Below are 27932 nucleotides of genomic sequence, written 5' to 3'. Positions count from 1 at the left end.
GCTGCCTCTTGTCACGGCTTTTCTTTAAAACCAAGATGTGCTCAGTTTAGATCATTTGGCAAAGCGATCGTTCTCCAGCAATTTCTGGAGTGGTTCGTCGGAATCTTGCCAGTCCGCCGTCCCAGCGGAGGCGGCAATGACCCCTTCAAAGAATGGCACCACCCTCCAAGGAGCGGCGGCGGAGCGACCGCATTGAAACACCCGACTCTGGCCAGACTATCACTGCCAATTTAAAATGAAAGTTCCTGCCAAAACCAATATGGTCTGTGCTTTTAGCTCCACTTTATGGAAAGACATACAAGAATATAATTTTGTACTCGCTTTCAACGGTAGACTGCCCATTAAAGAGGAGGCAGCTACGGAGAGGAATTGCGCATGCCTTCCTGCAGTGGTCTTGTTGAGCGTCACAGACAGCTATTTTTCAGAAACCTAACAATTTCCCTCAGTTCTAGATGTCTCAGTTTGAAAATATTGAGACTAAAAGCACATTTACACATTTCTGTTAGTGAAATTGAAAAGACAGTAAGGAGTCAGGAAGTACAAGAGACAGATTAGCAGATTGACAGATTTTATTACAGAGAAATAACGCTATTGTGGAATGACTGCAGGAGCGATCATGTAAACTTGCACTTGGAGAAGTCCATTTCTGGATGCTGCTCCATAAACCTAGAAAAAACGTAGTGCCAGAAAAATATTGAGTCAGTGCAAAATCTCCATGAACCAAGTTTTTCACACTACAAGAGATTACGCTTGGGCAAGTTAGTTCTAGGTTAATAAAAACAGAGCAGGTATCAAAGCATAAAAGACACAAAGCAAGAAAAACTATACCGATTCCAGAGTTTTACACCACTACTCCTGCCACAGGTGCTGCCAGCAGGTGGGCACTGAGCAGCAACCACAGCTGGGAATGCATAGCTTGTTAAGTGAGATTTTCCCAATCATTTTATAGAAGTGGACTCTTAGGTATATGCTGCCATTCATGCAAAAACAAGACAAAAAATTTCAACTCTGTTAACATGTACATTTCCACTTATCACTGACACTGGTTTCCACTAAGTCTCAAGTGCAATAAACATACTCGATGCATCCACACAACTCTATTCAATGCTCACAAATGTGCTGGATTGTTGTATGACAGATGGTGCAATATGCAAGCATATCAGTAAGCTGCAGCATACATATACACTTTGACAACATAAAAACTAATGCCTTTTCAATACAATGAAATGAACAATGCCTTTCTAAGCATGCGGATTGGTTTGTATGCCTTACACTCTAAGTAACACACTTATTCGATTCTAATGTAAACTTTTTTTTGTGAAAATTGACCTTCAAAATGGTATGTGCATTACAATCGGATACAAAACTGAAGCTATGCTACAACCAAACCCCAGCATCCGTGCCATCATAAGATGGCAGTTAGCGTTTCTGCACTGGCGGTTGGCATGTTTGACATTTGGAGACGTTGCACCCCGCTACATTGTTGTGGTTTTTGCTGTTTTCGTTTGAGCTGTGCTGTGGTGCACTGAGAGAGAATAACTGTCAAGACGGTGACAAAGCATAATGCAGAAGCAGATATGAACGTTGCCCCAGGCTTCAGCCCAAATTTGGTTTATTTTCATCTTTGAAAACACGAAAATTGGGTGTGCATCAGAAATGGTGGCGTGTCAGAATCTGGTCAGCTACGGTATATTCCAAGTTGTAGTAAGCACACTCTAGATGCTTCGAGTGGTAAAAAATAAAGAAACTCTCCCCTGATTCATAAAATTCTAAGGGCACAAAAAAGCGCACTTCACAGTTCGGAGACTGCGTTGCTAACACACAAAATGGCCTGGGTGCTCCAGAACATTGAATGCGCAAGCAACAAATTATAAAACTTTCAACAGTAACAGCTGCACAAGAGACTTTCCCCCAGGGTTGAATTGCACGAACAACATAGCATAGTGAAACTGCTGCATTATTTGTTGACCAATAAGAATATTACCCAAGCAGGCTTCCCTTATCGCAGCCTTAGACTGGCGCTCTCAAGAAATGAAAGCAGGGGACCAATAAAGCTACCCCTGTCACTTCTTTGCCTTGAAAAAAGGCAAGAAGTCTTTTTCCCTGCCTGTTTTGCAACAACTTCCCACTATGTACAGCAGACTCTCTTTAAAGGGACACTAAGGACATATACAAGTTCACCCGTATTAACAGGTACTGCTTTCAAATAACAAAATAGAACACTCTTATAGGAAACAGCTCTTGTAAGTTAGAAAAGACCAAGAAACAATATACAGGTATCCCATCACCAGCTGATTCCACAAGTGAAATGCCTGCGTCGACACAAGTTTTTTTTTTTTTGTGCAGATACGTACCTGAGGCTAAGCTACAAAACCATTCACTTCAAAATAGTGGCAGCTATTCTTTTTGGTAAGGATGTCATGAGTAAGAATCGACTAGCGGGAAGATTTTTAAAAACCCAATTTTCTTGCTAATACAGTGAAAGGTCATTCATTCAAACTTCATTAATTTGAATTTCTCAATATTTCTAACTGCATGACTTCACTCACAAATGCTCCATTGGAGTCTATGTGAAATATAGCCCATCAATTTGAACTTGAATGGGTTGCTCCACTGATAATTCGAACTACACGCTGCAGCACCTAAGTGGCCAAGCAACGCTCCTGCGAGGCTGCACCCCCTTTTGGGAGGTGTGGAGCTGGGTAAATGGAGGAGGGGGCTCTCTCCCTGTGTTATCCCATGTTTCTACATTACCTAATGTAATCTGAAAACATTGGTGTTAGCAGCAGCATAGCGGCAGGAACTAGCTGCATGACCAAGATTTGTACCCGGCTGTTGCTTGCATAGAGTTTCTTGAAACGAAGGTGAAATAGTTTTTTTCAGAATTCGAGGTTAGTCAAGAATTCGAATCTAGAAAGCTTCGAGGTAAACTTAGCATGCAAAGTACTTTTCCGCTAGCACTTAAAATGCTGTTGTATGTGATGTTCAGGCTTCTCCTCATGTGTTGGAGGAGTGCGGGGAAACTCGAGGCAACGTCATTGTTGCCAAAATTTCAAATGTCTGCTGCCGTGCATCTTCTGAAGCTGCCAAACAATGCTTCATGTGCTTCACCTTTGACGGGATTCATTTACTTATTTGAAACAACTGCTTCTTCGCTGGAAACTTAGCGCCACCGTATGTAACGTCATCACCACAGCCTCAGCCTGTTGCTCTGTAGACGATTATGTCATCACTTCAAATGCTAGCGCAAAAACATTTCCCATGCTTTACCTGCAAGTTTCACACATTTGGCTAGTTTAAAATAATTGAATTCTAAAACCTCTTCAGTCGCCCTTTAATATTAATATTGAGAAACACTATGGCTGCTTGTAGCTGTTGATCTTGAAGGTATCGGAGCTCACATCGCTGTCTTTGCTTGTTGTTGAGCAATGGATGACGCGACCAGCGGCGAGATACAGAAAATCAGGCATGTTGCAGTGTCTCCAGCACTCCGAATCCGAAACCACGTGGTATGCACGAAACTGCGATGTGCGCGTAACGAACGAAATAGAGCTTTTGCTGATGTTTGCTGCACGTCTTTGTCTCGATTTTGCAGTACCCTTTGCATCACATTCCTTTCGAGTGGTTGCATCCATTGCGGTCGACCTACACAGTGTGGCACGGTTGCGATATAGAAATATTGTCCATCTGCGGTATTTACCATGCCAAAACGCTTCAACGTAAGATTGAAACCATGTGTGAAATTGATGCCTGTGCATTATCGAAGCGGTATTTCCAAAAAGCACGCCCACTGGTTTGGCAGTTTGCGACTTGGGAGCCGGAAGGCTGGAAAATGGGGCAACGCACTACGTGGCTGTTTCCACCATCGGCGATGTCAGAATCGAATCCCGACGAAAAGGCATCTTCACACACCCTGCTGCTCGAGTCATTGATAAAACCATTGCGTACAAAGTGGAATCCTGAGATTTGCAACGTCTTAGAGTGCTCATTGCGTGTACGGAGGCTGTCAAGTGATTTTGATGCCACTGCGTCTTCGGAGCGTGCTCAAATAATGCCGCCTTGCGGGGAAGGAAACAACTACATTGAAAATGAAATTTTAATTGCCGAAATACAAGCCAGGTGACACAGCGTGCCCGCAAGCAACGTGGAACTCTCCGAAGTCAAACGGCGAAGTCATCATTAGCGGTCAATGAGCGCGGTACCATGCCTTGATGTCTTCGCAGCGTGATCGAAAATGCCGCCTCGCGGGAAAAACAGAAAACTACTCCAGTAGCGAAACTTCAGTTTTGTGACCACAAGCCAGACACGCAACGTGCACATAAGCAATGCGGAAAGTTCTGAAATCGGCGCGCAGAGCCATCGTCAGCGGGCTAATAATGCTCAATGGGCATGGTAAGGAAAGAGTAAAACGGCCCTGGCCTGCGCTTTTCTTTTCCTGCTCTTTCTTTTCCTCACTTCTACAGAAACCTCTATGTATTTGTATTATTAGTCTTTGCTTTCCTTTGGCTCCGAACAAACCGGAGTAGCTCAGCTGGCTAGCCATGCGACATAGGATCTGAAATACCAAGATGATCTCCCTCCACCCCATCTCTCATCTTAATCCTTCGGCAAAGCAGCCATTAAAAACTCCACGAGCCGGTGCCCCACGTGCCTTTCCATTCGGTGCAGGCGCGATGGTACCCTCCCTTGCCCGCATGCACAACAATGCTTCCCCACAAGAAAAGTTTTGTTCAACAGTGAATTCTACGGGAAGCAAACGAAATGCTATGTACTGTCTGTCTGAACCACCAATTCGTCCTAATGTAATGAAATTCCGACATAGCAGTTTGATTTCCAACAAGAATATCAATTATGATTCCTGATACATCATAGTCAAGCCCCAGTAGTTTTAACTCCTAATGCAGCCAAGTATCACTGCTACCCACAACTGCTTAAACCAGTCTTGAAAGTAACAGTGCAACATGTGTAAAATCCAAAACAATAAACCTAGAGGTTCGTATTTTTCGTTACAGATTACTTCTGCCGACTGTGTGTTCCTATGTTCTCTAGCTCTGATTCTCCTGCTGGTTCTGGAATCTGAAAGATCATTCTCCTGCAGTTATTAAAGGAGGAACGCCCCTGCAGGCCATTACAAGTTTCCCTGGTCAGCCACTTAATGCAGCAGCTGATAAAAGGTTCTCGCACACTCTCGGGAACTCACTTTTTGAGCACATCCTGCTTCTTTTGCTCATCAGACGTAGGCAAGCCCATTTCCCGCTGCCTCTGGTCGTACATCATCTTCTCCACCATGCCTCGGGTCTCACCATCAAGATCCGAGAGCTGCAAGAGGCAGAAGGAACTCGTTCAGTAATCCAAGGTGCACACAAAAAGAGACAAAAACATATGAACAGGAAATAAATGTGCTGTGATGCAAAATCCTATACAGTAAAAGCTCATTAATTCGAAATCGAAGGGGACCAGAAAATTACTCGATTTATCGAATGGGCGCTAGATTGAGCGGTTATAGCGACCTGCCGTGCGGGCAAAACCCGAAGCAATCACATCTAGGCTCGTTATCAAGAGTTAGGCGCTACTACACATTTGTGGCGGACATATTCTGATTATTAAATTCATCCGGTTCTGTTGCCAAATGAAATAAACTGATCAGCCAGTTATGCGCCAGAAACAAGTACTGGAATGCATTCGCGGAGCTTTAGTGCTGGAATATATGACGCTATTTATGCTCCAAAACATGTTTATTTACGGGGAAGGGTTGTCAAAATTAAAAGTAATCAGCGAAGTGCATTTCCTTGTGTTTCTTCTGCAGAGACTCCATCAGCATCATCTGAACCTTGCCCAAATCTCCTGTGCAATGTCAGAGTTCTCAATGACAGAGAAGTGGCGCGCTGCAACATCGAGCGCCGACGCTACTTCATGTGTACTTGGCAATGGCATAGTCTCATCGCTGCCGTCAGACTCATCACTGTTGGCTGTTTTCACTGCACGTGAGCCCTGCGATGTCTACAGGGAGCATGCAGCCTCAATTATATCGGCGTTACTCAAGGGCTCCAACGTCGCCACGCTGCTGTCCACGTAGCTCGCGCTCGCGGCACCAACAAAAGCCGTCATCACCCAAACCCCGAACCACCATACTAAGTTGTTTACACCACCTGATCGCGACCCAGCGACCGCGGCACAACGAAAACCTGGAATGGCTCGCGCCAAAGCATCAAAGGCGCAGGAGAGCATCAAAGGCACAGGAGAGTGCCCCAGCAGCGAAAACCTGCTACGGCATGCACCGGAACGCGGGCTCTGTGAGCACCATGCACTTGGCTTATTTTTCTTTTCCATTGTTTTACACCGCTGGTAAATTTTGAGTGTTTTACTCGCTATGCTATCTACGAGGAGCGGTGTCAGCCAGTGGCTCCTAGTTCGAATTAACCGTAGCAGATGCCAACTTATTAGAACTACCGGGAGTTTTTCCCCATTGAAATACACGGGGCTGTGCCGGGAACTGCGCGTCAGTTCGAGTTAACCGTCAGTTCCAATTAACCGTAAGTTTGAATGAATAAGCTTTTACTGTACTCCTTCAAACAACCACTGCCACAACACAAGTCTTAGATCAGGTCCTTATTTCCCAAATTTAGCTACCACTGCCTCGGCTACCACAAATTCACATCTGCATGAACAGCCACTGTAGCTTTTAAAGAGGCCTCAGCAAACGAAGAACTTCAAAATTTACCAACCTTGGATGGCTCAGGGTTCACTTTTCTGGTGTTTATTTCGGGGTCTGTCGTCACTAGACGATTCCACCATTCCATCTTGTTCACCTGCAGCCAAATGAACCAAAGCATAAAGTCAGACTGCGCAAGAACTGACTACCGTGCAGACTTTGCACCTGGCCCTCCTCTACACTCAAGCATACATGCATACAGGTAGTATACATTAAAAAAATTGCATGACATTCAACATGCTAGAAATATTTCTGAACGTTCAGCATAAGGTTGCGCATGTGAACCCAGCTGCACTGGCTGCTTTTGACAATTCGTAGCCTTTCAATAAGGTGTCTGTTAAAGTGGAAGCAAAGCTTTGAGATACCGTCGCCGGTGCTGATTTTTTGGCCTTGGCAGGTCCCAGAAAATGGTCCGCATATTCAAAGTCTGAAAAATCCACAAACTTCGAAAAACCAACCTTCTGCGAAAAACCGCTTTAAAAATCGCGAAATTCGCCCCTCACCATGTTCTGCTTGCAAGCAATCATATTAGACTGTACCTAAGCAACAGTCACGCTTTCATCATGTCCGCACCACCTCGCATCGCGACACAGATGCAGGTCTGCCGCAAACGAATGCACGCGCCGCACGAAACAAGAACAGGCAGTTTGCACGGACAGCGATGCTCGCGAAGATTGAGAGGTCAACCATGGGAAGACGCGAGCGTCTCCGAATGCACCCCCCCGCCCTGCACCATAGATGGAGTCGTCCAAGCCACGGCGGACAAGGGAGGTTACATGTTGCAACATGTAGACCATTATGGCGGATGCTGCAGCCGTCTCGTCACATTTTCAACATGATCTTGGCTTTTTGTAGGCCATCTCAATGGCAATGGTGAGCATGCCATTATCTCAAATGGCAACGATGGAGAACAAACAGCCAAACCTATCTAAGCCACGCTGTCCAACTCCCGTCAGCACCCGCTGACCCCGTTTAAATCCAAGATGGCGTCTTTCACAGTGGCGAAGAATGGGTCAGTTGTAACAGTGATGCCTGCTCGCGTCTACATTACGCCAAAAAAATGGACTTTCGGCTCAAAAATTATTGCTGCAGTATTGATAGTGTCTATTGTAGCTCGAAAAATTGAACTTTTCGATTCTACAGAGTCCAAAATATCAGCCGTGAAAACGTACTGGTTCCTACGAGGTGCGTGACTGTTCCTCAGCGAGGCTCAAATATAGTGCAAGCTCGAATTATTGGAGTCCGAAAAATTGGTTGTCTACTGTATAGAGACCCATTCTGTTATGAACACTACCTAAAGCCAATGTCAAATAGGCACGTTGGATGCATGAGATGTCAGGTCACAAAGAGAGGAAATATTTTGACGATTAGAGTTACCGAAACTTTCAGTGCACTGATCACGCATTGTAAGAATTATGCCCTCCCTTTAGTGTAATTGCCTAACGCAAAATGGGCCCCAAAAATTATAAAAGGTTTGGTTTTCTTTTTATGGGGGTTTAACATCCAAAAGCGACTCAGGCTATGAGGGACACCGTAGTGGAGGGCTCCGGAAATTTCGTTGACCGTCTGGGGTTCTTTAACGTGCACTGACATCGCAAAGTACACGGGCCTCTAGAATTTTGCCTCCACTGAAATTTGACCGCTGCGGCCGGGATCGAAACCACGTCTTTCGTGTCAGCAGCCAAGCACCATAACCACTGAGCTACCTTGGCAAAAATTATAAAAGGAGCACTCTGCAACATAATCTCTGCTGAAGAAGAGCATGCCAGTTGTCGGCAGGCGACTGCGTTTATAAGGTGGTCGTGCTTATCTGAGCAACGAAGGGGGCTAGAGACTTGGAGGTCCACGCGTCCCCTTCTTAGGTTTGCCTTGGGAACAGGTTTGCTCGCGTTGCATAAATTCGTCAAGCTATGAAGCTGGGAGCAGAGGCGATGTGCGCTGTCAATCAGCGCGACGTCGAAATCATACGCAAGCGGCAGCAAGGGTGGTGCATTGCAACGACTGGAAATTGTTTCCACTGACCCCCGTCGGTAGGTTGGAAGTCCTTCTCCATGCAGCACTAGCAATTAAAGGTGCACTAAAGAAGAATCTGAACTTGCCTTTTTACCGTGGGAACTCAATCTACACGTTTCGAGAATTCTTAGAAACTTCAAATCATTGTCCTGTGAGACCGATTTCCCCAATTTAGATCGGATCAAATGTCCCGGCTCCCGCCATTTTTTGAACTCAATGCTGATGGTTGGAGGAGTCAACCAACGCGTGGAGTGCCTTTCAGCCAGTCCCGTGGCTTCGCTTTCGCTTTTGTTTTTTTAGGTTTCTGTGAATAAACAGTTTTAGTCGCAGACAACATAGCCGCAAATAAGGCCAACGGAAATAAAAATATGTGTAGACTCTGATTTACATATCACTCCGCCGATGGCAGAGCGGCAAGCCGCCGTGGGACTAGCTGAAAGGCACCCCACGCGTTGGTTGACTCCTCCTACCTTCAGCGTTGAGTTAAAGAAAAAGGTGGGTGCCGGGACGTTTATTCTCATTTTGATTAAGGAAATCGGCCGCACAGGACGATACTTTGAAGTTTCTAAGAATGCTTGGAGCGTGCAGATCGAGTTCCCGTGGTAAAAAGGAGAGTTCAGATTCCTCTTTAGTGCACCTTTAAGAAGCGACTCGTCGATGCTTGGCAGATAGCTGGACCACTCTGTATTCAATGTAGCTGTAGCAAATACCATTGACAGACTGCGCCTTGCCATCTCCCTCGAGCACAGATATGGCCTTGGTTTGCGAGTGATGGTGCCAAATTCGCGAAGTTGGGGAAAACTTCGACAAGTGAAGTTAAACGTCTCTTATAAGCGAGGTTCTTGATCAATATTTAAAGATGACTTGTCCTTTATTACCGGATGTCATCTATACCCGACGTTTGTTACGGAAGAGTTCTAGTGAACAGGAGAGATAAGGCGGCCACCCAAGTGTATGAAAAATGCCCATTATTTTCAATTGTCTGTTACGTCCGTGCCTCTTGGGATGACTAAATTACCGTACAGACGTGTGTAAGAGCCGCACTTTTTTTCCCAGATTCAAGGACGATTTTCAGGTTGGAGCCCATATACAATCTGTTTACTTAAGAATTTTTTTTTTGCAGATCGTATATGGGCCGCACCCCGAAAATTGTCCCTGAATCTTGAAAAAAGGTGCAGCTCTTGCACGCGTCTGTACCGTAATTTAGTAACTTAAATTTAGTCACCCCAAGAGGCACCTGTGTACACATCCCGAGAGGCACCTGTGTACATGGGTGTGTGATACGTGCCACACCCATCAGTGAATGAGCGGCATTTCTTCGAAGTTCAACTGTCACTCGCGGAGTTTCCGACTCCGCGCTGGTCCTGTGCTCTGGTGCATGCTCATCCAAGAAGTCTCGCGGCATATCTGTTGTGAACACTTAGCCGTTGTTCCGCACTTCCATCACATAGCAGAGCAGCTCTTCTTCCGTTTCGGTAAACTTGCACGGCTTGCCTCGGAAAGCGCGTTTTTTGCAGCTTGTGTTCCTCAATGCATACTTTTCGTCGGACGCACTTCTCGTCCACGTCAAATTTGCCCCGTCGAAGAAGAAGAGCTCCACGGAAACTGCAAGCATCGTGGATATACCATTGCCCGAATCTCCTTGCGATGTGGGGACCAGGTTAGGCCTAACTGCAATGGCAGCCGCCGGCACGGAAACCTGGGACAGTGGTCGCATTCGGTGAGATATCCCGATGCTGCAACTTTTCGAGGCCGAAGCAATTGCAAGGAAAGCGCATGGAAAACTGCAGCAGATGGCATCGACTCCCACAACAGAGCACAAGGCAGTTTTCTTGGGTGGAACCGAAGACGCTGTGACTACCGCTGCAGAACCACTCTACGACACAACCTTCACGATTGTTGGTTTTAAATCTGCACAAGTTGGCAGAAAATGTGCAGCGCACACTTAAAAAGCGCCATTTCAATGCTAGTAAGCAAGCCGATTACATTCCAGGAGGCTATTAGCAATTTCCCAAGGCCACTGGATGGATAACTGAATTTTTATTTTAATAAATAGTGCTCTGTTTTTCTAATTTCTCTCAGAATGCAAATTCTGGACTCTGAGCAAATTTCTAAGTTGCATATTTCAGCATCTATAGCTGAGAGAACTATCCGTCTTTTTTTAGCCTGTAACAGGTGGTCTGAGTGTGCAATGTTGGAGCAAATTTTTCAATTAAGGCTCAAAATGTTTTTAATGACCTAGTTCTTAATTGTATGTCAGTAAGTTTGTTGCAGGAATTTCATTGCGCTGTGGAATCACTAATGAAGGCAAAATGAGAAAACTGTCTCCAACATTGCGTTTCATTTTCTTTCGGGAGTCGAACAATGTGCCATTTTTGAGCTTTTTATGTTTTACCTTTCTCTCTACTGTTCTGGTGAACAATGGGGGCTAATTAATTACATACTGAGATTTAATTAACCTATCAAGAAAGTAATCACATTTTTGAAATCAGCATGAGGAGCTGGTGAAAGGTATGCAACTTCATTAAGTTTGGTGGAGAAAAAAATTTTTCTACAGAAACAGTCTTCCCCTTAAGGGGCCCCTGTTTGAGCTGGCAGTCAAATTAAGTAAGTGCAAATTAACACGAGTCCATTGCCTCATCAGGCACCCTGGAACTAGCCCATTAACTGAGATCACAATCAGTGAAGCATGACCAGACATCCTGATAACCACACAGTGGATTCAGCAACAGCCCTTTCCAAAGATGTCCTAGTGTTCTGCGATCAACGCTCACCTTCTCCATTGTGACTAGGATCGTTGAAGAATCCTCAAGGATCCAGCAGCATTCTTCCACCTTGATGTCATTGCAGAGCTCACCATCGATGATAGGAGGGAAGCCTTTGAGGCCAACTTTGAGGTGCTGCAAGAAAAAAAAAAATTGAGCAGTAAATATATATCGGTGGGAGAAATCAAAACTATTGCCTTAAAGCAAACTCTGCCACTACTCAAAGCTGCGGTAATAAAAACTCATTGTACACACGAAAATACCTGGCTGTGGGGCCCGAGAAACTTGGCATAACATTTCCAGCTTGAATTTTTAATAAGCGCATCTCGATTTCCAGAGGTAGACAGTGTCTGCAAGCCCTGACATTACAGGCACGACGATCGCGCGCTGTGTGGCAACAATGAGTGCGACATTAACCGAGATGCATAGCTTTATTAAAACTAATTCAAAGCACTAAGGTGATTTTAAAAAAATTATCAATGAAATAAAAATGGGAACATTATCACAGACAGCAGCAATCAGTTCTTGCCAGTAGCAGAGCTGTGGATAGTAGCAACAAGGTCAGCATAGCGGCAGTCAGTTTTTTTAAAGCATTTTCATGAGATGGTAAAACAGTGCACTGTTGGCACTGCCATGACCTTCTTTGCCAAACTGCAATATGAATTCCTGACAAAATTGAGTTGTGCCCTCATCATTTTCATAAAAAGATGTACAAGAATATGCCAATATTTGTATACTCCCGTCCGAGTACGACAGTAGACTGTCCAAAGGGGGGGAACCCAGGCATTGTACAAATGTTCAGCGGCAAGGGCAGTTAAAGCACAATTATTGTAATTTTTTCACAGAGAGAGCAATTCACTGCCATGTTGCTCTAATAGCCCATCGTCAGAAACAAAACCTCCAAGAAATCATGAGGGCATGAGATGCAGTGACACACCCTACCGTTTTCCCACACCACTACAGCACCTTACTGGCCGCACAGATCTCACTCCTATGATGGCTGCTGCCATGATGGCAGCCGCAACGAATTGCAAATTATGACAGCCTGCATTCTTCAAGAACTGATTATGTGTGCATTACAAGTGCCCCAGAGGCACCTTCGCTCAGTAACATTCAACCCGAAGCAGAGACTTCAGAGAGGAGGAGAGACAGAGGGGTTAATAAGCCAGCAATGTCCGGTTGGCTACCCTGCACAAGGGGGGGTGGATAAAGGAAGCAAAAGAGAGGGAAAGTTGAGTTCAATTTGTTATGTGAATAGAATGTGTTGTTCTTTGCAGTCTATAAAAACTGATGATGTCGTCCAGAGTATGTCTACAGACAACTCCATCCAAATTTTGTTTTTAGTAAAAAAAAAAATCGATTCTATATGGTTCTTTCTGGCTGTGTTGACATTTGTCTGGCAGCAAAAGAAGCATTTATTGCTGAGAAAATTGAATTTTACGAATCTCCCGGCACCTGACTTAAACACACTGCACCTACATCCAAAGAGAGAGTCCGGGATCACTGTTCTGAAGTGAACAAGCGTAACCCAGCCCCAGAGACCCATGCCCAAAAATATCTATGTCGATGCATCACAGTTTGCTTACAAAATCAGTCAATGACAATGACACCTGCGTTTAAATTTTTAACCTTTTCTTGCTTATAAAAGCTCCGCTTTCAGTGAAAGTACAGTCTTTGTTGTCAGAATGCCGTTATCTATCAACACAGGGCACCTTCATTTTGTTCTCACGGTCCTTTTAATCTTGAGGCTCTGAAGTTCTTAAAAGTACCTTGACGATGTTATTAGCTAACGAAGGTTGAGGCCATGAGACTTGAATCCAGGTCTTCACTAATGGATGCAAATCCAAATGGCACAGTGCTAGCTACCTCCAGACACTTGTTCTTTGTCAAAGAGGTGGCAAAGTAGATATGCAATCATTTCCTCCCACTGAAGTGGTTACAGGCTGGAGATTCAGCCATCCCAATTAGATATGAATAAAAATTCATGAATACTTGAAACACTCAAGATAAACTTAAAGGGGCTAGGATGTGGCAAGAGAAATATGAAACACATCAAATGCACTCCCACATTTAGACCGAAACAGTAGCAGGAATCCAGGTACAACAAAACAAGGAACAATACTTCATACCTAAAATTTGGTAACTTACTCTCTTTTCGAAGTCAATGACAACGTCTCTTGCCTTGATCTTCAGATTTCTTGGTATGGGTACCCTGAGCTGACAGAGTGCAAAAATACGTTAAAACATGTGATCCTCAAGCAGAACTCGCTCTGTATTAGGTAAATACAAAAGCAAATGTGCCTGGGCACACTGTATGACCAGCAATGACACACACACACTTGTAACTGTTTCAAGCTTCCTGCAATTATAGTAGAACCCATCTATAGTAAAGTAGCTCAAAGTAGCAAAAATCTTTACCAGGGTTTTTACTATATCAGTTGGCGATAGCATCACTCTGACTATGCTCTCTGGCTGCTTACCAAGCACGAAGTGTTGGCTTATCAAACAAACACTCAAATATTTAACGCCCTGCTCTTACTGTTCCTTCATGTGGTAATTATTTACTATCAGTTATCATATGTTACCGCATTTTAGACATCGTTTACATTAAGACTTGTGGAAGTACCGCAATTACACGAATACAACAGGGCTAAAAAATAAAGTGAGTGATTCCATGTGAAAACCAAAGCTTTCCATGATGGTGGCATCATCTTCTGCGGCTTCAGCATCATTTATGAGGCAGTAAAGAAACGCACACAAAAAAAATAAAGCATGGCAAAACCGCCTAAGCAGTTCTGCCATGCCTCTGCTTCTTGCCACTGCTTCCCTGTGCTTCGCGCCCTTTTCTTCCTTTTCTACTCCTCACTGCATTTTTACTGGATTTCCTTTCCCAGCGACCCACGCAGCCTTCCAAGTTTATGCCCAGCTTTAGTTTTTGCGTGTGCGCCGCGCACTTTGCCTTGTGGCCTCAAGTCTTCGAAACGTCGGTCTCTCCTCACGGCTCTTGAGCTTCGTGGTGAAGCCACCTCAAAGAGCGCATTCGGGATCTGCCTTGCGATTCTACACTCCGCGCGTACCGCGATGTCGATCATTCCGCGGGAGGTTCATCACCACGGCCAGACGCTCTTCAATATAGCGTTTTTTTTTAAATGTTTACTACAGCTGTAAAAAAAAAACGCACAGTCATATATGGAAGACAAAATGGGCCCACAGCTTCACTTTACTATATCAGAGTTTTTATCACAACCGATTTTACTATAGCGGGGTTCTACAGTACCAACATGGCCTTGCAATGCCCCTGACCCTGGCTACTATCATAAATTGTAGAGGCAACAAGGTGTGCAACATGACACAGCAATTATAAAACAACAAGAGGAGAAATGCAAAAGAACTTGCAAAATGCCAGCCTGTACTGTCACCAAGAATAAGCATGCTTGCAGTGAGTGGCTTTGCATCATCTCACGTTATGCAGAAAGACTGTCATGCTTGACATCGCAAAACGTCACCAATACAAAATGCTGTTCGAGATCCATAGTCCCTTGTCAGGGCACCCACAGGCTGCTTCCTTCCCCGGCTCAACCGCCAAACTGTGGTGTTCATACCCCAGAGGGCCACCGGTTAGGTCAGCTGTACAGAACCCTTTCTAGCACGACTCTAGTGGCTCTGGAAACAGGTGGAACTTCACATTTGGCTGCAGTTAGCTCCAGATCAATAAGCCTCACTAAACTTGCCAAGCGCAACCTTTCCACAATTCATGTCTGCAAAACAGTGAGCAGGAGAACTGATGGCTACAGAGTACACAGCCCATACTTACTTCAATCTCTGAGAGTGTCTGGGTCCACCTGTAGTTCTCCAGGTCACAGCCATTGCCAGCGTTGGGTTTTAGTTTCCCTTTGTCCTTCTCGTCTTCCTCGTCATCATCATCTTCCTGAGCAGGGTAAAGTCCAGGATAGCACACAACCGGTCAACATTGCGAACAGAGAGCAGAGCTTTCTTTCAGAGCAGAAACCATGAAATGATGTTCTCTGAATGACCTCGATGAATGACCACACACAACTAATCCAAGTACTGTAAAAACCGGACTATAGGTCGGACCGGAATATAGGTCGACCCCCTTAACTAACCAATTCTAAAATTGAAAAAAAAAAAAAAAATCTTTTTCAATGCAAAAAGTATTGAAAGACACCCTTACCTTGAAACAAATGTGACTGAACACGTTGTACAATGGTGACAGTATTTATTTAAAATTTAAATGCTGCTCGTATGTACACCGGGCCAATTTTTTAACAGTATCACGCGCCCATCGACCCACGTGTTTGTTTCTAACACACAGAAGTACGGCACCATAGAGCAAAGCCCTTCCTCTTCATGAATCGCCACACCCAGGATGGTGAGCCCTTGAACTGTGCCCTTGTGAGTCTAGAGGCACGCGCGATCTCTACTGCATTCACGCGAATGCATTTGGCAGTCTCAGGCAGTGATCTTGCACGCAGCGCAACCTTTCCTACCAATTCTGGATACGCTGCGGTCCGCCTATGAAATGATGTTTTCTTCTGGTTGCTGCAAGTTGTAATACGCAGCTTGTGCCTCCGCCAGTACTGAATGCTCTTCTCGCATACTCCAAATTCACGCCTTGCCGCCAGGTTGCTATGAGTTTCCGCGTACTCAATCACGTTTTTCTTGAAGGCGACGGTGAATAGCCGTCGGCCTCCGCACATTTTGAAAGAAAAAAAAAGAAAAAAAGCAGCCTTTTAACAAAATAAGCCTTGCAATAATGGAAACGCAAAATGGCTGTGTGACAACGTCGCCGTGCCGCGCTGCTGCTGATGGCGATGGAGGCTGTTGACTTCAGCCGCCCATTGCTGCAAGACTTCCTAGTTTTTCCGCCAATGACCGGTATATAAGACAGAGGTAGGCTTTTCGCCATGGTTTTTTGAAAAAAGTTCAACCTATATTCCGGTTTTTACGGTAAGATTCAGCTCTAGTTGTAAGAAATAAAGCAAATGACATTAGCAAGAAGGCCACACTGCCTATGTTTATGCAAATGCAGGATAACATTCCTTTTGAGGCATTGTACAAAACAATTCATCAACCAAAACCCACGACCAAACCTGTGGCCTACCAAAGCAAACGACAGGTAGCTAGCAGGACCAACCTAACCATCCAAATGCTAACATACAGTGACTCAGGCAAACAATCCCCCAACAGGCTACTGTGCTAAAGGGTGGGGAACTTAAAATGCCTTCAGCAAGCTGGCCCCCATATTCTGATTTCCATGGCATTGATCTTTGGCAGCATGCACCGATTAGCTGAAGAAGCAGAAACAGTCAAAGACTTCAGTTAGGACACAAAGCAATCCTGGACCAGCTATCAAGGGGGTAATGCATGTTGCTTTGAAGACTTCAGTTAGAACACAAAGCATTAAAGCATTGCTGGACAAGCTGCCAAGGAAGTGACGTGCGTGGCTTTGAAGGCCTCAGTTGCAACACAAAGCATTCCTGGACCAGCTGTCAAGGGGATGATGTGTGCGTCCCAATGGAGACTTGCCTGAGGCAACAGCAGTACCATTGTAATCTGCCCACCGCAAATTTATTACCAGAGTTAAACAAAAAAGAACAAAAGCGTTAGTTCGCACATTTTATGTCCCCTGCTGTGCCTGACCACCGGCATGCATGCGAGTGCGCGCATGGCAAGCTTGGGAAGATCGGTGCAGTCACATCACCGTGTGCGGTATGAAAGGATGTGAGCAGTGAGGGGACAAACTGTGTGCCATTTACTTGGCTCGTTCATGCTGGCGGTCGCTTTCCCGGATGAACGCTTGCAAGAGCAAACCTCCAGTAACTTCCAGCATTCATTGGAATCCTGAACTACCCAACCATTTGCTGTTCAGTTTGCCGCTAACATGGCCGCTAGTCAGCTGGGTGGCACGCTAGCGTGCCGTTTTACTGCCTTTTATCTCCACTTGCCTCTGACTGCTGGCTCTGCAATAGTATCATTGAGTGTTTATTGCCTTGGGCTGCGCACATGCTGTAATGCCATCCCACGGGGACCTACAAACCATGTGGAGGGGCGGGAGGGGGCATGCGTCTTTTATATGGAGTCAACTTATTCTTTTTTTTGGCCAGCGAGGAGTGCGAGCTGGGAGGTCGATGCATAGGCAGCAATATACGGTATATGTATTGCACGTCATGACCTTCGTTGAGTTTTTTAGGATGTGTTTGCGAAATCTCTGTGTAATATGCGCAACCAATTTTTGAAGCCCTAACTAAAGATATAGAAAGCTGCGCAAATTACATGAGTATACCGTATTTATTTGAATCTAGGCCGATATTTTTTTTCAAATAATCATATTACAAACTCTAGGGTTGGCTTAGATTCGAGGATTTTATAAAACGCGCCAGTTTTTCGTTGAAACTGCTAAATATGGTGCATAGCTAGTGCCATCTAGAGAAGTCAGTATCGCAGCCGCTACTAACCGTGCCAGTAGCCAACCATACACAAGCGAGGTCGCCATTTTGACTTGTGTCGTGTCGGCCGTATCGGTGTGTGGCGTGGTGTTATCGCGATGGCACCAAGCAGGAGATGTCACTACAGTGCCACTTTCAAGCGAAAAGTTGTGATAGCCGCAGAGGCATCGTCGAACCTTCAAGCCGGGAAGGACTTCGGCGTCACCAAGAAAAACGTCCGTCGTTGGAGGGGACAATGACAGCAGCTTTTTGCGTGCGCCGCAACGAGGATGGCATTTAGCGGGCCAAAGAAAGGCCGTCACCACGAAGTGGAGACAGTTTCAGCTGACTTTGTTCGGACGCAGAGAGCAGCTGCCCTTCCAGTGACAACAGAAGTGCTCCAAGCGAAAGCTAGGGAACTTTCGAGAGAGCGAGGCCTAATGCCAAAAGATTTCAAAGCCAGCCAGGGCTGGCTTCAGAAATTCATGCAGCGCTTCGGCTTCAGCCTCCGACGTCGCACTTCAATCACCCAGAAGCTGCCAAGCAATTTCGAAGAAAAGCTGATAGCTTTTAAGCACTACGTGCTGCGAAAGAGAGAAGTGGCGGGCTACAACCTTGGGAAAATCGACAACGCCGACCAGACGGCTGTGTATTTTGATATGCCAGTGGCGTGCACCGTGAATGAAAAGGGTGCCAAGGAGGTGAAGGTGCGCTCTGCGGGCTACGAGAAGCAGCGCGCAATTGTGATGCTGTGCTGCACAGCTGATGGACATAAACTCCCTCCTTGTATGATATTTAAAAGGAAGACACTGCCTGCTTGACAAACTTTCCCAAGAAATGTCATTGTGTGGGCAAATGAGAACGGGTGGACGACGGGTGCGATGGTGGAAGAGTGGGTAAAGATTGTGTGGCGACGGCGTCCAGGAGCCCTTTTGACAAAGAACTCGCTCCTTGCCATCGACTCTTACCGTGGGCACTTGACCGACAACGTGAAGGCTGCGCTCGCCCAAGCGAACACAGACCGAGCTGTCATACCGGGCGGCCTGACGAGCCAGTTGCAGCCACTTGATGTCTGCATCAACAAACCTTTCAAGGATCGTCTGCAGAAATATTACATGGACTGGTTGACTGACGAAGACCACATGCTAACGGCAACGGGCCGCATCAAAAGTGCATCGCTATCGCAGCTGGCGGGCTGGGTAGCTGCAGCGTGGGACGACATCCCAGGTACTTTGATCATGCGCGCCTTTAAAAAGTGCAGCGTATCTAATGCGCTTGACGGTGCCGAAGATAGTACACTGTTTGAAGGTGACAGTGACAAGGAACACAGCGACGAGTCTAGCAGCGACGATGACGGTGAATGAGTTCTGCACGTTCAGATTCAATAAATGCTGTTTGCATTTTGTGAACGCTGTCCTCGCTTTTTTTTATTTGGCCTACATTCGAGGTAATATATATATTTTTTTATTGCCTTTGGACTTTAGGGGGTCAGCTTAGAATCGGGGTCGGCCTAGATTCGAGTAACTACGGTATATGGTTATCTGGTTATCCTGCTTTACAACCTCCGACACTGCAGCAAAAGCAACAATCACTTGCAGCCTAAGAGGCGCATTACTAGTGGAAGAATCACTTACTTAATGTATGCAACTTCATTGTTTTCCAGGCTCTGTACAGCAAATTGAAACATTTGGCCACAATGTCAGTAGCTTTCTGTTACACCTGAATCGACTCGGCTCCCACTGTTTCAACTAACCAGTATGTGCTGCCGGATAAGCAGAGTGGCTTGTTGGGCGAGTTGGTTATGCATTGTTTAAAACCAGCTGGAACCACAGTCAGATACGACGACACACATACAATGTTGATTAGTGCGTGTTTTTCATACTATCATTCACTGCCTGCCAGCATTGGTTTTAAACAATGCTGCACATTGTCTAGAGGGGAACAAAACAGGGGAGTACTGTTTGGTGTTCTGCGTGCCTTTTGAGTCATTTGTTTGCCCAAGTTACTGTAAAACAAACTGTGCTTTGCTCATACACAGAAGACCTGCAATAATTAAAAGACAGATACATAATTCCTGCTTTCGGAAAATTAAAAAAATTGGCAGTGGTTTAGCTTTGGTTAAACCAGGAGTGACGCGATAGCTGCAGCTGGCCGAGTGGAACTCGGTCACGTGACCAACCACATGACGAACCACATGATCAGCCAAGGCGCCACGCCACCGGCAGCTGCTCCACACCATGTGACCAACCACATGACAGCGTGGCGGCACTGCCACGCTGAAGGCCAGAAATGCTACCGTAATGTAGCTATCGCTACAAAAGTTTTGATATTTTGGTTGGCTGGTTTAATGCACTTTAGAGCTGCTTAATTCATACCGCAACTTCTCTTGAATTTCGTTAATTCAAACTTTCTGTCTTGTTCCAACGCTCCCGGCACATGAAAGAGCGACTAACGAGGTCTGATGAGTCAAGTTTGCTGCGCTGCACGAGCTGAAAACTTAACCCCTCTAACTGGTTCACTCAGATGCGGTCTGAACGTTGCCCGTGTCCATCTAAGTTGCCCCAATGCCGCATAGTTTTGTTTTCTGAGCTTCGCTACTAGCCCACGATGATTGCGGTTATCCAGTCCCTTGAGGTCTTAATGTGGTTTTACACTATATTGCAAAACCAGTGCATTACTGATAACATTTTTTAAACCACACTTGAGTAAACATATCACTGCCTTTCACCAATATTTCACGCTGTGCACACTACAGCTTTGAGCTTTAGCACAATATACTATTCCAAATACAAAATATCTGTATGCATAGATATGCACATAAACCGAATCGTATTTAGTTTTGGATCATATTAAGGCACACTTTTGATAATTAAAAAAATATCAGGTCCCATGAGGTTTGAATTAATGAGAGTCTACTGTATTATGCTTGCTTTCTCACAACACAGTACTCATATGCAGTCAGTGCCTCCATTTTTTTTTGTTCCGTGAAAATTTCAAAGCTAAGTGACATCTATCAACATCTCAGGAAGTCGGACATACCAGCAATGCCACTGTTTTCACTACTCATCAACAAAATTTTGCAAGAGTAAAATGTATTCACTTTCTTCTTTCATTACCTTTGAAACTTTTCAGAATGTTCACTTTGTTAAATTTCCTTTGATATCTTGCAACCCATTTTGTTATTATTGCAAAAAAAAAGCTGAAGGAACAAGGCTGTAGTCTGCCATCAGAGGCAAGCAACACTTTTTTGCCACAAACAAATAGTACGGCATAAGGTTAAGACAAGCGACAGATTTGGAAAACTTCATGTTAAAGAACAACAATACAAAGAAAGAAAGACAGAAGGAAGCCAGTCACAGTATACCTATTATATCAAATCATCATCATTGCATCACACCTCCGAACCACAAAGTCTGAACAGTCAATCAATGCTCATCCATGAGCGGTTTTCGAGCTGGCCAATTAAGAATCCTGCCAAACATCTGCTTTACATATTCGACTTGATGAAAAGTTTGCCAACCTTTGACAAGATTTTAAGGCGTCAAAGATAATAAAATAGAGCTAGCTTCTTTGGATGTGTCACCGGTGCATGTTTTACAATTACCTTTTTCTCATCTTTGTTTTCCTTCTCCTTTTGTGCAGCCTTCTTTGCCTTCTCTTCCTTTTCCTGAAACAATGGAAAAAAGAACAGCGTAGACAGATGAGAACACCAGGAATTCAATGTTTCAGCGCTGCTGTTGAGGCTTTTACTTTTTTTAAAACATGGCGTATGGTGCTAGTAGCCCCAAAGCACAATGTATTAGACATCAATGCACCTCACATACTATCCATGAATACACAGGCAACACAACATTTTGAAGTCGAGGAAAGGGTGAAAGCTTGTTTATGCACAGGTCTAAAGGGTAACCTCTTTGAATACGCAGTTGTCCAAACTAATGGCATCTTTGGCTAGTTGTTTCAGGGCACTCTGGAGTAATCCGAGAGGTGACTCATGCTGGCTCTTTCAGAGTGCTTGCTCCTTGCTCATCACACCTCAAGATACTCCAACTTTCTTCGCATAATGGTTGGGGGGCTTTGGGTCACGTGTCTACTTCCAATCAATCCTAGCATGGGGCCAGCACAGCAGCAATATACAATGCAGTGGCAGCTAGTGGCTTTGTTACAATGTTCTGATGTTCTTGTACTAGAGTTCTGCACCAGCTTCAATCTAACGAAGTTTATCAGTGTGTACTGGCGTGTCTGACAGCTTCGTTGCTATGCATAGCAGCACAGATCACTGCGCTAACACTGCTGACTGAACTACCGGCATTTGCAAGTATGGAACAGGCTCAGCACAAGGGGGCCTTTTGCAGAGTCTTTGCACCTGCATTTTTGATGAGACATCTTTGCGGCTCTAATACTGTGACTGAAAATGTAGCAAAGGTGTTCGATAGTGTGTACAGTGCAAAAAATGTGCATTTGCACAGTGAGAGTGCCATGCTTTTGTGCCTTAAGAGTGGCAGTGTCAACTGGCAAACTGAGTTACGATCGCTGACCAAGCTCAAAAGTCATGTTCTGATGCCGATCAAACAGCTCTTTGTCAAAGAATGCTCTGATGATGAAATGTAGACATGCTTTGATAGAAAGGTACACTGTGAAATAAAAGAAATGCACCGAATGTTGCTACTAGTCACTGCCAAATGAAAGGCTTTTGCATTTTGTTTCCGTCACATGACCGCTCTCAGAGCACCTTGCATATTTGGCCTGACGACGCCTCCTCCAACTCAGACTCACAGCTCGTCCCGAGCTGTGCACTCTAAGTTGGATGCTCACAGCAACCAGCCGAAGATCCCACAAGCAGGTATGAATTAGAGTCCTCTGTATTGCATAGCTTCTAAGCAGTATTTTCGGTTGTAACTGCCAAGATTCGTGACCAAGATAAGACAGCACATGTGGGGAAACAACAACAACAGTTTGTCTAGTGGGTTCTAACAATGTCTTGCAAATGTCCACATACAGTACTTCACCACCCTTCCTCTCACTAACAGAGCAAACTCCGCAGTGTTGAGCCAGGTGACCATGCTGTCAACAGCTGAATGCTTTCCCACTAAGCCGTTCACATGTGCATCGATGATGTGTTCCAGGAGTGGTCTACTTAAAAGACTTCTTTCATGCATCGCAACCTGCTGCAGTGGCTCAGCGGTTACGGCACTTGATTGCCGAGACTGAGGACGAGGGTTTTATATTGGCCACGGAGACCGTGTTTTGATGGAGGTGAAGCACAAGGCCACTGTGCAATGTCAGTGCATGTCAATGAACCCTATGTGGTTCAAATTATATACAGAAGGCCTGTTTGTAGTGGTAGTGGTAAAAGCTTTCAAAGCAAGAATTTAAAATTTCTTCAGGGAGCCTAAAGACACATGAAGGATGTACAATTGCATTTATCCCTAGAAGCTAGGGTGAAAGCTAGGGTGAGGGTGGTGAACATTCCAAATCGACATATGGGCTGTGGGGGACACCGTAGTGTAGGGCTCGGGATTAATTTATACCACCTAGTGTTCTTTCCAACGTGCGCTGACATGCGCAAAGCACACAGGCGCCTTTTGTGTTTTGCCTTTAACGAAATGACACCGCTGCAGGCAAACCCAAATCATTCGGGTCAGCAGCCAGACAAGCACCATAACCACTGAGCCACTGGAGTGTATCGGCCACCGTGGCATAAGTGGCTGGCGCTGTAACAATGCCAATGTGGCCGTTGTGGCAGAAGGCGCAAGCACAAAGCAGACAGCCGCCATGGGATCGATGAGCAGCCCACCTCTGTATTTCTGCTGCACATGCACAGCTTAAAGCTAGCTCAAGCCTAGCAGCAAATGTTAGAGGGCTCTGTCTTGCTTTGCAGCACACCAGTTACTGCCCCAGCCATAGCCTAGAGTGTGCAACACACCTTGTTCCCAAAAAATGAAGCTAAGCAAATTAAACTAAATATTCACTCCAGCAACAAAATTACTTGTGCCACACTGATCCTCATAACGAAAAGAGGAGATGGTTACACCTTGTACCTCCTCCTAGCTTTCAGCTCTCCATACCAGCACTTGACAGTCTGCTCGTATAGGGAGATGTGAAGAGTGCACGAAAAAAAAAAAAAATCTCCACTTGAACTGCACTGTGCAATAGTCATCTTGAGGGCCATCACTTTCAATGCACACCCACTAAGGGAAACAGCAGAAGTGGACTTGGCTTTGTGAGGGCATATTAGCTGTATGCAGGAGCATAACAGCTGGCAATATCAATTTGATCACCATCATCACAATCAGCCTGACTACGCCCAGTGCAGGGCAAAGGCCTCTCCCATGTCTCTCCAATTAACCTTGTCCTTTTGCCAGCTGCGGTCATTGTATCCCCGCAAACTTCTTGATCTCATCCTCCCACCTAACTTTCTGCAGCCCCCTGCTATGCCTTCCTTCTCTTGGAATACAGCCTGTTACCCTTAAGGAACATAGGTTATCTTCCCTTCGTATTACATGCCCTGCCCCAGCCCATTTCTTCCTCTTGATTTAGACTAGATTGTCATTACCCGCGTTTGTTCCCTCACCCACTCTGCCCGCTTCCGGTTCCCTAACGTTACACCCATCATTTTTCTTTCCATAGCTCGCTGCGTTGTCCTTAAACTACTACACTGATGATGACGAAACAACAAAAAAGTCTCCCACAAGCCTGTCTTTGAACAAACAAACGACTATTTTACTTCAAACCATGAATGCTTCCACCTTCTGGCACTGCCAACAGGAATCGACGCTCAGAGTACTACGACACTTTGTTTGACTCAGCCATAAAGTAATGCCTCATTCAAAGCTTGATGCACACAACTGAATGGGTGGGGTATACCCTGTTTGACAAGACATGCCAATAGAAAAGTTGTTACAAACGCTCTAGAGAGCAGTGATGTACCGTGCTGCCCATTTCACATTTAATGAGACAGAAAGCACGAGTGAAAGCAATCATTCGAGAATGTGGATGTGCTCTAACCTCTCTCTCCTTTTTTCACTGCTAGTGCATGGCATTTTGCAAGCGTTGCTGATAGGGCTAGTTGGTAATTCATGACAGCTGAAGAAAGCAGTGCAACTTTGAGACAGGGACGACGAAAAGACGGACATCACAGCCTTTTCGTGGTCCGTGTCTTACAGTTGCGCTTTTTCCAGCTGTAGTGCATGGCAGTAGTACATACCCTGTCAAGTTCTTTTTGAAGTGCTTCGGCCTCGGCGTCTGTGAGCTCTTGGACCTTGCACTCCTGTTCCTCCTTCGTCTTGTTAAGCTTAGCCTTACGCCGTTCCTCAGCTTCTCTCAACTTCTTTTCCTTTTCTGCCTTTTCTGCTAGCGCCACCGACTCGTACTTGGAGAACTTTTCGAGTATAAGCTGGAAAACAAACAAAAAAAGACTGCTATTACGATGACCAACTCAAAGGGTTCACAAGCATGACAGCAGGCCCACCAATAAGATGTAGTGTCCACCTTAGTTCTCAGAAACTATCGTCCAACACATCACTGATATCTATGTTGCCATAAAACTTTATATAATAAACTTCAGATGGTTTTCCATACACAGGTCCTTTGCAGAACAGAACAGCAAAAAATAAAAATTAAAAACCATCAAAACACGCATTAACTGCCAAAATCACAACTGCTATCCAAAGCATACAAAAAAAAGGAGAAGTCAGTGGTGCCTGTCATATTTATCTTGCAATTTTCAGAGGCGGATTTATGATTCCCTCCTGGAAGGGGCGACTGGGGGACAGCCCCATTTGAACAATATATTTTTTGGACCTTTTTGTCAATAGAGAGAGGTTCGCATGGCTTTTGTAAGTGAAATTTCTTGCTTCAGAGGGACGATTGCCCCGTAACCTCCATTTTTAAATCTGCCCCTGGCAAAGGTGGGCACAAGTCCTGCCAAAACAGTTACAGCCATCATGCCCATCGCCTTAAGTTCCTGTGAAAGAAGTAAAATTGAATGAACCACTTTATTATGCTGCAGATTGCTTTCTTTAGTTTGCAATAGCAAGGCCCGACGGGCTTTCCCAAACTTTGAACTTGGTGGCCAGAAAAAAGCACAGTGAAAACGGCATGTGTACAGCTCAACCAATCATAGCTTGTATGCATGCGCTTCAACAAGGGGCCCAAGCATAAACAGAAAAAAGTGCCAAGGGTGGTGCTAGTTAGAACCTAAGAAAGGTATTCTTCCTTTTGATCAGTCTGAAGTGTGAGAAACACATATTCTGATATTGGTTGTGTGTGTTCTAAGCTTAATGTATCTAATATTTGGTTTTGTAAAAAAAAAAAAAAAGGCTTTGTATGTACAATGTTCCGACAGGTGCAATTGCTTCAAAGGATCATTATTTTCGGTACCCGAGTACATAATAATTGTGTGACAGAATAGACTTAAATCCAGCACTAATCCAATAATTCTTTGTCCTGTACTTTGTTGGTAACACTGAATTTCAAGCCGGAAATAGACCATAAAATAGAATGAGATCCTTGCTTCACTTCACCGAATTAATATGGCCAGAAATGGCGCGGGCTGCATTATGACAAACTTATTTCACAATGTCCATGACAGCCAACATAAAACGGTTGAAACTGAGCAACGCTTAAAAAGATAAAAATCTGCCAATTGCCAGTGCCGCTAAATGAAGCAGTGCAGCTCTGAAAGAGAGCAAAGCGCAACAACAGAGGTTATTTATGCAAGTGTCGCAACTTCTGCACTGCAGTCTAGTCCCCTTCCAATCAATACATTCAGCTTGTGAGGCTGCACTGTGCAGTCTTGCATACTACAGTTTTTCAGCACTTGAAGAAAGAATCGACCGACTCAGTGTACACAGCCTGATCTTGTTGGTCAAACACGTTAGAATGAAGCAGATAGAAAGCCGACTAAAATACGAAGTCAGCTTTTCCAAAGAAACGAGTAATTATGGAGAAAAACACTGTGCTGGCCCACCTGCTTCCTCTTTTTGACCTGACAAACCATAGTGCCATGTATGGCGCTGTGATGACAGTGAATCGACAGCCGTTTCGATCTGGCAGAAGACCAGCTTCGAACAGCCAAAAATATGACACTGTCGTCTAGATTACAAGTCCAAGCGGAAGAAAAATAACGGTTCCCACCTTTTTCGCAGAGCCTGGGCCACCGCCAATGTAGAAATCAGTTTTTCTTGCGAGGAAACTGAAGATGGTGTCCAGCAGCTAGGTGACAAGACGTAGCACATCATTAATTGAGACAGGGCGCATACGCGCTGCATTTACGCCGCCTGAAGGCGCTACTGCAACAGCACTCTGAGGCACAAAAGCTTACAAGTGACAGAACGGCAGAAGCTTACAAACAGCAGCTCGTGTGTGTATCCCTTCCTGTCGGCCCTTTTTGAGCGTTTTCATGCTTCAGGACATTCACCACTAACTACCCCAGACCATTCTTTTGGACAGGTGTGGAACAGAAGAACGAAGTAATATTTAATTTTCCATGCCTGCACGTAGTGTAATACGAGTACGGAATTTTCTAGAACCAACATGCACAAAAAAATCGTCGTCTGAATGCATTTCACGCAACATTTCGGTTCAAGACAGTAAACTTAGCTAACAAGAGTAAGCTAATCAAAACACAGGTGGCTTTGATGATCTCGATACACGCAATGCTGACAGAAGACTCTTGAAGCTATCGCGACCGTGCTCGTGCAGAGCGCATTGACTGGTGCGGGCGTGTTTACGTCGTTAGGCCTAGTGACATCTACGGGGTGGACACCGGCTCCACAGCATCAGTTTGAGTCAGCTCACCTCCTTCACGCCGCCTTCATGCTGCTGCGCCAAGGCCAGCAGCATACCGTCAAATTTCTCAACATCAGAATCGGGCATTGTAGTTACTACGCGTCAGATTCGGGCAACTTATCAAGTACCAAGCGGCCGTGCAAGTACAGACGACTAGCGCACGGAATTACCGTTTACCGGCGATGCCGCGGTTGCCGGGCAATCTGC

General features: G+C 45.1%; 1 protein-coding gene across 1 annotated transcript; it reads right to left on the bottom strand.

Moving 5' to 3' along the window:
- Positions 1 to 551: 551 nt before the first annotated feature.
- On the bottom strand, positions 552 to 27932 carry nudC (nuclear distribution C, dynein complex regulator). The gene is made up of 10 exons (XM_077632062.1): positions 27735 to 27932; positions 27072 to 27149; positions 25141 to 25329; positions 21541 to 21603; positions 15305 to 15418; positions 13639 to 13707; positions 11500 to 11625; positions 6726 to 6809; positions 5201 to 5319; positions 552 to 666 (listed from the first exon to the last, which is right to left on the bottom strand). Exons 1-10 carry the CDS (start codon positions 27810 to 27812, stop codon positions 615 to 617), a joined length of 972 nt encoding a protein of 323 aa, XP_077488188.1. The 5' UTR covers positions 27813 to 27932; the 3' UTR covers positions 552 to 614.

This window comes from Amblyomma americanum, chromosome 7, assembly GCF_052857255.1.
Source record: "Amblyomma americanum isolate KBUSLIRL-KWMA chromosome 7, ASM5285725v1, whole genome shotgun sequence".
In the NCBI taxonomy this organism is placed as follows: Eukaryota; Metazoa; Arthropoda; class Arachnida; order Ixodida; family Ixodidae; genus Amblyomma; species Amblyomma americanum.
Note: the sequence above shows the minus strand (reverse complement) of the source record. Positions and strands in the feature narration are given on the sequence as shown.

Bases quoted from the DNA above. Each gene is read 5' to 3' on its own strand.
- nudC (XM_077632062.1), bottom strand. From the start codon at position 27,812: ATGCCCGATTCTGATGTTGAGAAATTTGACGGTATGCTGCTGGCCTTG. The intron at 6,810-11,499 runs GTGAGCGTTGAT...ATTTGGCTGCAG, and splicing joins TCCTAGTCACAATGGAGAAG to GTGAACAAGATGGAATGGTG. The intron at 667-5,200 runs GTGAGTTCCCGA...CGTTTTTTCTAG, and splicing joins AAGCAGGATGTGCTCAAAAA to GTTTATGGAGCAGCATCCAG.